The sequence below is a fragment of the Bombus impatiens genome, unplaced genomic scaffold (genome assembly GCF_000188095.3).
Source record: "Bombus impatiens unplaced genomic scaffold, BIMP_2.2 scf_0526, whole genome shotgun sequence".
In the NCBI taxonomy this organism is placed as follows: Eukaryota; Metazoa; Arthropoda; class Insecta; order Hymenoptera; family Apidae; genus Bombus; species Bombus impatiens.
The window spans coordinates 827,807-841,295 of NT_176945.1; the positions used below are offsets into that span (position 1 = coordinate 827,807).

Sequence of the window (13,489 nt, forward strand, 5' to 3'; positions counted from 1 at the left end):
TTGGCCCGCCGTGAACGCGCCCTTTGTGCCTAATTAGTTAAATAATATCTTCGCTGGTGCTTAAATTCAATTACGGGAGAAAGCCCGCAATAATGGTCCGCTTGTGGGCCGCCTTGATGGATGTGGGTCCGCCGCCGGCGTCGACTCATGCTCGTTCAAACTGTCGGCCAATTTTGTGCCTCTCTCATTCTCCCTTCGTTTCTTTCTACCTTTTTCCTCTTCCATCGCTCGTTTTAAAAACAAAAAAAAAAAAAAAAAAAAAAAAAAAAAAAAAAAAAAAAGAAAAATAGAAATAAAAAAATAAAAAAACATTGACCGGTGAAATTCAACGGTGTCGTTGTCAATTTTCAATGTGTTTCTTTTGAGCGTGATACATTTGAGCTCGAGTATGGTGTCGGTTGACGTACACGCAGCTCGTTAAAGCGTGAGAAGTTGATTCGAACTGGCTCGATCGACGCGACGACTGTCGCTGTCAATTCCACGGAGGAATTAGCGATTTACGGGGAAACCGGTGTTGTCAGGTAGCGATGTCAGTTATGGAGTATGTGATAGTCGAAGAGAAAGCGGTCATAATCGGTCGAGGGAAAGCTCGAAACCGATCCGCCACTGTTGGCAGATTATCGGGGATCGTTGCTTCGATCGAGATTCGTTACGAGGAAATAACGAAATGATAGATTCTCTATATTATTTTGTACGTATCGGTTTGTATAATAATATCGTTCACGTTTCTTTAAGAGAAGGGAATCTCTTATGTGTATAAGGTCTGTTTAATCAACGTTGTACACATTGTCTTGTTGTATCATCTTGTATGATATTGTATCAGGCTGTATCACCTTGCAAATGGATTGACTATCCTCCTAGCGCATATTTTGCAAATTTCGAATGAATACAGTTTTCTGAATATTCACGTATTAACACTATTTATTTATCTATCTATACGTCCCTCTATATACGTAATGTGTACAAATTTAAATAATAAAATTATAAGCAATGTTTATTCATATCATCACTTGTCATATGTTTATTTACTGTCAATACAAGTAAGTTTTCTTTAATATTTCTCGAAAGATAACGGTAAGAGACGAACAAACTTACAATCATATTCGATTCTATAATATTCGATAGGGGGCAACCACTTGTATCGCACGTTAAATCGTGTCACGATGTTTCAACAATGTATCATTCGGCAATATTCACCCCGAACAAAAAATGATCGCGAACCTGTTACAGTCGAAAGCGTCGGAGGGGTCTTTTAAACGATTGGGGCCATTTCGCCCCGTTTCGAAATTATTACGATTATATCTGGCGTAAAACCCCATTCCAGGTCCACATGGCGATGCTCACTCATCCCTACCGTCAAATGCCCATTACGTTGCGCAATTACAATTTTTTAAATTGACCAAGCTATGACCATTCGCCCTATTCCCATTAATTTTGGTTTTCAGTTTAATCGTTGATAGTTCAATCGACAATTTCTCTTTTTTTTTGTTTTAGATCTCTTTCGTGTAGCACTATCAGGTTGTTGGAGAGAAGATCGTGTCAGGGATGTTTGGGTAAGTTTAACCTCCCAGAAATTTTGAAAATTTCCGTGTATTACGAGCTTTATGTAGACTAAAGTCAATTAATTTTTTTATATTACTAAACTATATTCGGGAGAACATTTTGGCTACGTTTAATTTCCTATTAATCGTATTTAAAGAAATATATTATTACAAATTATACATGTTGTAAGGAATTCGTGTTTTTATAACCAGCTAAAATTGGCCGAATAAAATTAACTGCAGAGAAGTTAGTTATTATTGAAGATACGTTTCTCAAAAATGTTTTAAGAAGCCGCTTTATGCATCCGTTATGATAGACGTTTCTCCGTCAAACGAGGGTTGGCGCGAACTTTTCAACGCTGTCTCCGTGAACCATCACCTAGCCAGGAACCGGCGTTTCCGTTTCGTTTGTACATGTGCGTCGAAATTGTCGCGATTCCGCGAAAATCCGGGGCACACGATGTCGCGACGTATCAGTGGCGCGTGACTGCGTAAAGCTTCGGTGTTAACAGCGTCTCGTCGCCGAGGTCTACGACCGTTTTCACCGCAGTTTCGCTAGAAAAAGTGACTATAAACTTTGCACCTTGTAAAGTTACAAGCGTACGAATAGTAGAAATAGGAAGTCCAAGTTAGACGTCGTTTGAAACGTGACGTTCGTGTCTTTGGAAATGTAGAAGAAATATTTGCAAATACGTAATTTAGAATTATCGAATCTATTACAATAAGGAATTTAGATATAACATTTCACAAATTTATAAATATCTCATCGTTGAAAAGTAGAGAAATATTAAAATGATTTTTATTCTTTACTTTCTCTAGACAATTATTTTCAATGCCTTTCGCGTGGATTAGAAACTTTAGCGTTAATCGTAACTTCTTTATTCCTGACGAAACACAGCCAGAAAAATAGGAATTTCAGCTGCGGTTTCTAAATTTTAATTTACCAGGCGTAGATTCAGAAAAAGCGAGAAGTGCCAGCGAAAAAGTAGCAATTGCTCCATCCTGGTTGACTTAATTTATTCTTACTTGGTGTTTTTGAATAAGCGATTAGGAAATCGATTGCGAAACAACGGCCGTTGAACCGCGTTTTCTTTTCAAGTTTGATTCACACGTCGCTCGCCACCGCGACTTATCGATCTGATCGGCTGTAAATCCATTGAAAAATAAATGCACTACTCGACGTTAATATAGCTGTTAATTTCTGTTCATAACACATTGCCGTTAATAAGGTTGCGCAATAAATCGTTTCGACATCGCGCGTTTGATTAAAATCGTCCTGGATTTACGATTAATCGCGGACCCACAGGCAATTTCGTCTGAATAAATTTCGCTAATTTTCTGCGTCGAACTCGGCCACATGGGAAAATTTCTCTAATGATCCTGTCGGTGTTCCAGGAACGAACATTTTCACGTTTACTTATTGTTTATAAAAGCGCGAATTGCGACCGATTCTTAAGTAGAATGGATATCTAGTGGTCAGACGTCAAACATCACTGATGATCACGTACTCCTACGTGTAAAATATTTGAAAAATTTACAACGCAAATATCATACGAATATATCTGTTCCAAAAAACAAGATAAACGCAGGTTTGTTATAAATTTAACTTTTTACAGATAATTATAACAAGAACATAGAAATTTTTCTATGAAAGTGTAAGTTAGCTCACAATTTTCTCAGGTCAAGGATTCCATACTGCGAAATTCTTGTTTATTATTTCCTCGATAGAAATTTCCTTACTGAGGATGCTTCTAAAATTCATCGGACGTTATTCTAAAGATCCCTTTCGTCCCAAAAGATACCTATCAACACGAGTGATTTCACATTTCCGAACGCATCGAGGGTAATAAACTGTTCAAATTCGCTTCGCATGAAATCCAAAGAAAAAAGATAGGAAAATCCAAGGGATGGTAACTTGAGAAGCAATAAAGTAGTAAATAATCCAGCCGGCCTATTACACATATACAGGGCATATACGTGAAAGAGCTGGCTATATACGACAATGATATTCTACCGGCGGGGACGTATGACATTCGGGCCATCAAAACGGCACGAGGCCACCCGTTATGTAACGCGGGGCGGAGGGTGGAAAAAACATGGAAACCGCATATCGTCGCACCCGCTGGCACCCCCCACCGCGGCCGGAACAGGGGTGGTTCCTTCCTTCCGGCGTCGCAGTTTTCGTCCCCGGGTTCGTTCGCCTCGTGCTCCTAACAGCGTCTTTAATTAAATCACTCCCGAACCAGTATTGGTCTACCTTTTTTCCTCGCCTCCTCGTGCACCCTATTCTCTCCTTTCTGTCTTTCCCTCGACTATCGCATCTTTTTCTTCGTTTCGGGTATCTTTGGCCACTTCGAACGCATGGGAACTACAGCGTTACGTCTGCCATGGAAAATTTGATCCTCCACTAAATCATTTGCGCCATCGCGTCTCTTGTCTTTCGTCTCGAATTAACGAATTAGACATTCGTCCAGCTGGTACGGCTTCCTTTTTCTTTTACAAGAGAATCTTTACGATAATTTTTAATCAAAGTCTAGCTATTGGCGCTGCCTGATTATTTGATATGTAGTTAGTTGCGTTTCTCCGAAGAGAAACTTCTTTCGAAGAATTAATAGCATCAACGATATATAAATGAAATCTGTCGTTAACAATATCATAACCCAAAGAATTTCAAAGAATTGTTATCTAGACATTTGTCCAACAAGATCGAAGAAAAACGTGTATTATCCTCAAAACGCAAATGAATTCCTACTCAATTATTGCAATTCTACGAAATTAAGTCTCCTTCCACCAACAAAAAATTCTGATCAATTTGCAACATACCTATTCAGAATCTAACTTGTCGAACAAGCTGCAAAGAAACCAATCTTCCGTCAACTACCATTCAAACTTGTCATTCGTTCTTTCAACACGTAGTTCTTCATTCATCAACCAATTGGTCGTAGAAGAATCATGCATCGATGCAGTGACAGGAGGATGGACGAATCGATGGAGGAAATCGCCGAAGCGCCAAACGACGGTAGAGCAAAAAGCAAGTCTGTTGCCGTCGGGACACCACGGGGGTTGCGGTTGTAACGGATACGACGGAGGTCTGGATGGCGCCGGAACGGTGTCGGTACTCACCTCGACAGTATCTTGGATACACAGCCGTGAGATACCCTGAGTTGTCTGGAAATGTCGCACGGTCGGACGCCGCTGTGCGCTAGCTCGACGATCCTCTGCCTGACTACATCCGGTAGGGGCCTTCCGTTCACGAAGACGCCGCCGAGCTGGTTAACTCCGCCGTGGCCTGGAAAATGGAAATCGATAATGCATTAGCTCGAGAGGATACCGTTTTACGAAACGTCCAGGTCGAACTTCCGCGATTGGAGAAAGATCGCGACCGACCTTAGTATTAAAGATCGATTTTACTTTTACACTTTGGATTACTAACTGTTTCCTTCTTACGATTTGAGCTTCTTCTTAGCTGCTCTTAAAATTTCTTCTAGTGTTGGATCGGAGATGGTATAAATTCATCGTGCAACGAAATATTTGTAGCTTTATGATCTAAAAATCACTTGTTACTTCATGGATCAGTCGAATAACTCCTAATGAATGTCGAATTGATAGTGTATCGATAGCGTTAAAATATGATTTCTGTCTGTGTACAACGATGGAATCTCATAGAATATTGTTAATAGGCTTCATTTAGTTTTATCGATTTTGAATATACTGAAACGAACGGTTTTTGCTCTTGACTTATTTATATCGTGCTTTATTAACGGACTCGCATATGTCGATCAAGTATTTCTCGCTACTTTTAATAAATGCTATACGTACATTTATATACTCTGTTCGATCCTCTGATCCAATCATTCTACATAGGGGCAAACACTAGACACAATATATACTAAAACCTCGTATTTCAGTGACCCATTCTTGTATGAAAACATTTTCTGTTCCCCAATTCCCCTTCGAACGAGTGCATTTGCTAATAATGGAAGCAACGTGTGCCAGAACATTCGATTTTCCATCCCACACGCTACTGTTCGTTCTCTTCGCGAGACGACTTTATTTTCGCGCATTACGGTCTCCTAACGCGTTAACTTCGATCTAATATCGTAATGGAGGGTCCTGGACCGCGACATATGTCCCCGTGTACGTGCCAGCGCACCGATGATTTGATGATCAGCGCTGTTTCTAACCCCTAACATCGACGAACCAGGCCTGTTCGGTTATAGTGCGCGACGGGACCGCGCGATTCGTCCCCTTGCTTATGCTGCTTCTTTTTGCCCGGTCAATCGACTTCCTCTGGCAAACATGTTGATGCAGATCAGACTGAATTGTCAGGGGAAAGAAATAGTCGTGATAATGGCCGACATTCGATTTAACGTGCTCCAGTAACGCAGTAGAGTATAACAAGTCTGATACGAATCTTCTTGTTGTCGTGTCCGTGCGCGACTGGACTATTCTACTGGAAAATTAATTCTAGATTTGCCTGATCGTCCAACTTTCACGAGACACGCAAGATCGAAGTTTTTCGAATTCTTATGTACGTATTCGTATATTTGAAAATTAACTTTTTAATCGTTTTAATTACTTAAATTTGGTTTTTCACTATTATGTATTTTACACACGTGAAAGTTAATTTTTAGGTTGTGTAGTAATACGGACTACGGAAGTATTTAAAGAAATTGTAAAATATGAAGGGGCACATATTTTTAGCTACATTGCGTGTAATAAATTAGCTTGATACACGGAGTGTCAGCTCTACCATTAACACTGCCGTTTAGATTTGTACATTTTGTCGAGAGTAGCTAAGTGCTATCGCTTATTTTAACATACCACGTTGTTATCTGCAAATGTAATATATAGTTTATCAAAAAACAAAATTCCCTGAATATACATACATTTTATAATACGTTTAGTACTTCCCACTTTTATTACGACAGTAACCAAAAACATCCAAAATTGTGCTAATGTAACTGCTTGACTGCTTGAAATGTTACAATCAATCGACAGTCAATTTGCTAATAGCTTCAGAAACCTCGAGATCTATGAATTCCAGAAACTCTATCGAACCCTAAATCGTCAACTTCCCAATCCTCAACCGTGCTCGCTAAAACCAACAAAATTACCATTTTCACTTTCATACAAATTAAAACTGCATCGAAACTCTCCATTATAAATTCCTCAGAAAGCAGACAAGACTAAAACTTCTGCGAAACGAAGTCTCTGTTTCCCCATACCAAGGACCACGCGTTCCACGTAGCCAAACAATCGCGGCTAATTACCGCGATGATCCGGCCATTCCGATGAGAAGCATCATTGTTGGCGAAACGAGGCGCTCCGCGACGCGTGAACCACCGATTCTCCTTTTTTCCTCCATTCCCCCATAACTGATACGATCACGACGCAGCAAGACAATGAAGGGATCCGCGATCATTACTAGAAACGATACGCGCTTTCCGGTCGCAAATCAATTCGCTTTCGCGTTTATGGTCGCATCCCCGCGGCGTGGCCGGTAGTCAGGGGGATAGTCGCGCTTGGAATGATGGTGGCGCGGGGCAAAAGCACCATGACCACCCTACGCGGCGCACACACGCCGTCACGCCTGCTGACCACAACTATACGAGGGCCCTGGATTCGAGAGCCGTGGACCACCCCCGGAGGTCAAATCCAGGGCTACCAGTGCTACGAATTGTCGTGCCGTTGCTTTCTCGCAGCAACCGCGTCACCGACGCTTATTATTGTCCCCAAGCTGCGTTCCTATCCTGAATCTCCGTCTATGCGCTACCGTGCAGTCTCGTTTCGTTAGCTCTACTAGCATGCTTGTTAACTTCGGATTTCTTCTTTGTACTTCTCTCTTTTGGACGTTTAAGCGAAAGAAATGTATGAGAATTTGTCTTCTTTCGATTATTCTCGACTCAATGATATTTTTCTAATGTTACAAAATGTCTTCACAGTTTGAACAGTCCTGTGATAGTGTGATGCGTTACGTATGATTTTTCGTTTCAATTTTATGGTAGACATATTCTTAAGACATTAGAAATGCTTTTTGTTCGTTAATGCCAGAGTAGGATCTTTTTGCATAATGATCTAACCTTTCTGTTTCAACAAGCGAGAAGTCTTACAATATTTTGAGAAAGAATTTAACGAAAGATTGGAAGAAAAATTCACGCGTATCAACGATTCGCAAAGAAACGTTAAAAGCAAATTAACCAGGTTTCGAGCGGCACTTTTTACCGTTAATGACGGTATACTATTGCAATATCGTTTCATCCAATCCAAAAGACCCGTCAAACTTTCCCACAGTAACGACACGGTTCTTCAACAAGCTTCTCAGTTGGCGAATTAATCGGATGTTCATCGGTATTTCGACTCGGTACCAGAGAAAGCTGGTCAGCTTCCTAATTCCATAGCGATTCTATCTGACTGCAAGAACGACGATGCAAAATGAGTTGACCTGGCTGCCTGGCCAACTGATACGAACCACTTCCGGGCCGCCACGCTTCTCATTCGCGATCTATTAACACGTCCGCCATTCTGATTTCATGGAACAAGCATGAAGCATATCGTTACATCTTCGCGGTGTACCCTAATCGACGGTATAAAAGCTTTGTAGCAAAGATCGTTTAGTGCAAAGATCATGAAAATACTTTTAGCAGTCAATTAGCCTAAATTGTCCAATAATCAGCCCATCTTAAAATCGTTCTTTTCATTGCATACTAACTTCTTCGTAAACATATGTTTACACTAATGCCTCGTAACTTTTATGTACGTCTCCGGATCGCTTTCGAACTTTACAGAATCTCGTTACAGCGATAATGAAATTTCGAAATAAATTTATAGAAGCCTTCTACGGCAAATGTTCCAATACTTTCGTGAATATATCGGACGTATCAAGATACGATGGCTATCGACAATTAGATACCCTTGACGATTGGTTAATCGCGTCGTTGGAGCGGAACGCGCGAAACTAACGAATTCGACGACGATGTTTTGCGAGGAAAAAGGTATTGCGACGACGAAAAGAAGGAAAAGAGCGATGGACATGGCACGATAGGTGCGCGAGCGAGCATCAACGAAGAATTCTACACGATATAGATTCCCGACTCGGTCACACGATATTTCTCCAGCAGCTTTGTTCCTGTATTACATTACGGTCTGGCGTTACGTATTGCCGGGCGCACGTTGGAAACACGCTACACTTTATTACTCGCTCGCTTGAAAAATACACGGAAAAGTACGGGCCGCTGGTATTATTTTTCAGAAATTCGTAGCCCGATCGGTCGTATGTCTAATTTAATAGTGGAAGTATCGGAGCGAACAAAATGATGTATTCGTAATTTTTTTTCGAAGAAATTTTTGCAGATTTGCTGTTTTTTTGGAGAGTTATTTTTTATAGGTAGACTGTGGATGTTTCTGGGAATTCGGATTTTTAAACATGTTCTTGAAGGAATGGAATTTAAATGGAGATTTGTTTCATCTTCTAGCTACTATGTATTGAATATCCTGCACGTTCTTGTACATCGTGTGAATTCCTCTCTTTGATTTTCTTCGGTAATTCTCAGTATGAACGCGTAAAACATATTCTTTTGCCTTATGAATTTATTAGAAATACGTTAAGTTGGAGATATATCATTGCTCAAAAATATATGGAAATCGATCACAGTAACGAGCAGATCTTAAATACCTTATCGAATACACGAATAATAGTTGAATTGAGACAGCAAATGTTTCTCAGACTGCAGAGAATTAAATTTTCCATAACTGCACGAACATCTGCAATCTATTTACATTCACTTTATATTTTTCATTTGTCATTTTATATTTTAATCTCGATTATTTCAGTGTCAATAACATCGGTATCATGGAAAGTCGATTCGATATATTAGAGAAAGTCAAGTTTATACTTTTCTAATGTCACGTAAATCGTAAAAATGTTTCCAGTATAGAGTGATACAAAATTACAAATAAAATCGTTGATTTGTTTCACCTGCCTCTGTAGCAAATATCGACGATAATTTTTCTGGTCTTGAAACGTTCAGCAAATTCCGCTGCAATTACACGGATAATTTTGCCTGTTCAATGAAAGCGATTGGCTGACTGGTCGCGGAACGATTCAGCTGCGATGCACTCGCGTTGACCGCGCCGTTCTTGTTAATGTTTCATAATTATTATCATGCCATTAGTTCGAACGGAACCGGCGGACGGTCGCGGCCACGCCGCTTGGAAACGGCGACCGTGGCCACCTAATTAATACGTTTCCACCTGTAATTAGACGAAATCGCGATCGAAAGACTTTTCCTTTTTTCTTTTTTTCCTTTCACACAGTGATCAGTGTATCATATGATTTTAACACATTTACGACATAATAAAATGTAATTATTCCTCCGCAAAAACTGCATATCTTTTTATCTCACAATTTTCTAATAATATTTGCTGTAACTCTCTCTTTATTACTTAGTATTTCATTTGTATTTTGAAAATAATTCTATTAGCACATTTAACTGCGTACGAGCTGATTTCGAGGAGACATATATTTTGAAGAAAATTAAATATATATCGAAAAGTAGAAAATTGTGAAGAAATAATTCACAAAAATTTATGTCAAGTACATATGGAGAGCTGAGAATCATAGTGGAGCATGTAACACGGTCCGCTGTTAGTTTTCAGAAAATAGTGTCCTAAGTTTATTATTAGAAAAAATTGATTATATCTTTTCGACTCATGTAAACGTAGATACAGTTACCAACTTAATTATGAAATTAAAGGGACGATACCTCTAAAAGTTTAAATACGTAATTAAATATAAATTCTTCAAATTCTGACTTGGACCATTATGACGCAAAGTTTTACAATATACAAACAGATATCGTACGATATTTATTTATTAGCTTACATCATTGTAAATAGCGAATACTGAATCTGCGATGAACATGTTAACCGTGTTGCTTACAATTTTATTCGTCTCTCTAAAAATATTTCTATTAAAACACATAGAAATAAAATCTCAAGGATTGCGTCTCCGATTGTTACAATAAGAGTGCAGCAAGTAAATTCCAAATAATTAAGAGGACGAATTCTATGCATCGGTATCAGCGAATGTGTTAAGCGTTCACCGAGTCAACACATTTTTCTCCGTTTTCTTCACACTTTTCTCTGTTCACGCGCGATTACGCCGGACACGCTTCCAAAGTCGCGTTCTCGCTTTCGATCGCTGCTTACCGCGCACAGTGCGGAAGCGTGTGCAACACGGTTCCACGATTCGGTCCGGTTTAACCCCCTTTTTCTCCTCGAATTTGCCGGATCGGTTCAGAGCGATGTGAATTTCTCCGGGATATAGCAAGACCGACTTTTTATTCGGCGGGGGAAAGAAAGTGAGAGAAAACGAAAGTACGAGAAGATTCTGTGGCAGAGTTTTTTCTTTCTTTCGCAAACTAGAAGAGATTTTCGTTTCGAGCGTTCGCTACGCTGATTCGGAAGCTTTCACTGAGGATTTAGGGAAGCGAAGAGGAACAACTTGATAGGAGGTAGTCGAATGGTTCCGCGAAAGGTTCCTACGCGGATCAGAGACTGCAACGACGTGCGGTTTTGCTTTTTCATCAACCATTGTACCGCTACGAATCGAACGGATCGGACGAAGGTCGTTGAATTTCTCGTTTTCGCACTCTCGTTTACTCGACGACGATGCGAATTTGTCGCCAAGCGGACCGTCCGCTCGACTTTCCTCGTTCTATTCCACGGACCGCTTGATCGGACAGAAAATACCGGGAGAAATCGATTTTTACGCTAACAAGTTCGCTCTCACGATCCGGGGAAGAGAGTTGATTGTTTTCTGCTTTTTCGGTGTTTAAGTTATTCCGTGTAAAAACGGGCGGTGTCTTGCCGCTTCTTAGAATATCGTTTCCTATTCACGGTTATTAAAAGACAAGAAGAGAATCTTCTAACTTAGTTCGGGTCAAGCGGTAACCTAGGCAAACCTTAAGTATTCTTCGTATCGCGAGTTTGAAATATTTTATAATTGACTTAATTCGTTTTTCTGATTGTCAGATTCTCTTGGATATAGTAATTCGTTTATTTAGGAATTTGCTATTTCTCATGTACCAAGTTTTAAGCGAGTGAGATCGATTTTTGTGCTAGCTGAAATTGATCTGTTCTTACTAATTGTTAATTGATAGTGTAAAGTACCTAGTTATGTAAGGGAAAATTTTATCAATAGACTAACTCTGTATAGTTTTTAACGTTTGTTTACTTAACTAGCTACGTTTAATGAAATAAAATTTTTTAACGATAGAAGAAAATTCTGGTTAGAAAGACCCAAAGAACGCAGCAAGGTTAAAAGCAGTAATTTCGTAGATGAAGACGAACGTAATAAAAATTAATCAAACAACCGTCGCCTGACAACTATGCAAAAATAATTCGAGGCCGAGACGCAAATTCGAATCTTGTTTGCTACAGAAGTGTTGAAAATAAATCAACCAGAATAAATCTACGAGTAAATCGGAATCATCTGCTCTTTACCCATAATATCACGAAAGATGCAACCCAATTAAAACAAAGATAAGCAAAAATATGCAACCAAGGATTTCTAACAAACGAAAAAATTCACAAGGAGGTAGAAAAATAGAAAAATAAGTCCGGAGGACCGCGCGTGTTGTCAGCTTACAGGTGTAGTATTCCATCATATTCTGATTGTAACGATAGGCGGTGCTGAGGTCCATCGTGGCCCCTCAGTAGCCGACGGCCGTCGGCTGTGGGAATCCAGGTGGTTCCTCTCTTGATGTCGCGTATAATATGTGAAACGCGTCCAAAGGACGGTCGGTCCTATTGACCACCGACGATGATGTTTCTCGCAAGTTTCCAGAGGTGATGGTTCTCGTCTCTTTTTTAACCGTAGCCTCCGAGACTAGTCTATGGCGTAGCGGTACAATGACCGTCATCAGGAGCGTCTTTGTGCCGGACGACGGGTGGCTTCGACGAGCACCCGGTCGACCGTCGCTTCATCTTCATGAATCGAGAGCTGAATCCGTCCTCGTCTGCTAGAACTTTATCTATGGGACACTTACGGCCTCTCAAATTTCTTCTCACAGCACTCGCGACATCACTGAACTCCACTCTCGCACGATGTCCACAATGATACTCTGATCGAATTCTCAAAAGGGTTTTTGACTCTCTTCATCGTTGGATTGGTAAAATGAGACGATTTCTCAAATTAGTTTCTGGATGTTGGAATTTTAACAATTTGGATTTTAACGGTTCTTAGCCTTACGATTACTTCGAAATGTACGATGGATCTTAAAATTGAGATTCCAATGGCTTTCTAATATTTTGGACACTGCTTTTAGAAGATTATTGACGAGTTTTGCACGATTATCTGCGCGACATTTAGCTTGCTGTTAGTCACTGTACACTGTTCTTCGCTGATAACACAGTTCACTTCATCGTATCCAAAGGATCACTTGAGATTTCATTTGTATTCACTTATCAACTATACTTCGATCGTATCAATCATCTCTTTCTTTCTCCATATAAAGACACACAGAGTCCATCGTTAGAAACAATTCAAAATAATCCAAGAATCTCGTTCGCACGAATCGTCTCCGAGAGAACCATCTCTGTCCCGTCCATAGTTGTCAGCAAGGAATCCGAGCGAAGAGCAATCCAACCATGAAGAAGTATTCACGAGCAAAGAACCGATGAAAAACAATCCTGGATACTCGTCGGACACTTTGAAGCGACTGTGCCTGGTAACTCGTCAGTTCGTGTCGTTGGGTCCCGTGGCCGAAATAGGCAAAAAGGTTCTCGGTCACGTCCGACTCTCGTTATCGTTATCAGCCGCGGTGACACGGTGGCTGGACCCCAAAAAGCGGCACGGTCGTGCGGGTAACAACGACGTGAAAGCACGAACAAGGCTTCTGGCGACGGGCACACGTGACTTCGCCAAGCTTTTCGACCCCCGCCTC

At 40.4% G+C, this 13,489-nt stretch overlaps 1 protein-coding gene across 1 annotated transcript in view; it reads right to left on the minus strand.

Annotated features, from left to right (window-relative positions):
* The window catches only part of LOC100744373 (hapless 2), a 56,951-nt gene that overhangs the window by 35,089 nt on the left and 8,373 nt on the right, over positions 1–13,489 (minus strand). Inside the window, exon 2 of the mRNA XM_033321901.1 lies at positions 4,665–4,830. Within this exon, the coding sequence (XP_033177792.1) occupies positions 4,665–4,830 (166 nt within the window). The remainder of the gene's footprint in view (positions 1–4,664; positions 4,831–13,489) is intronic.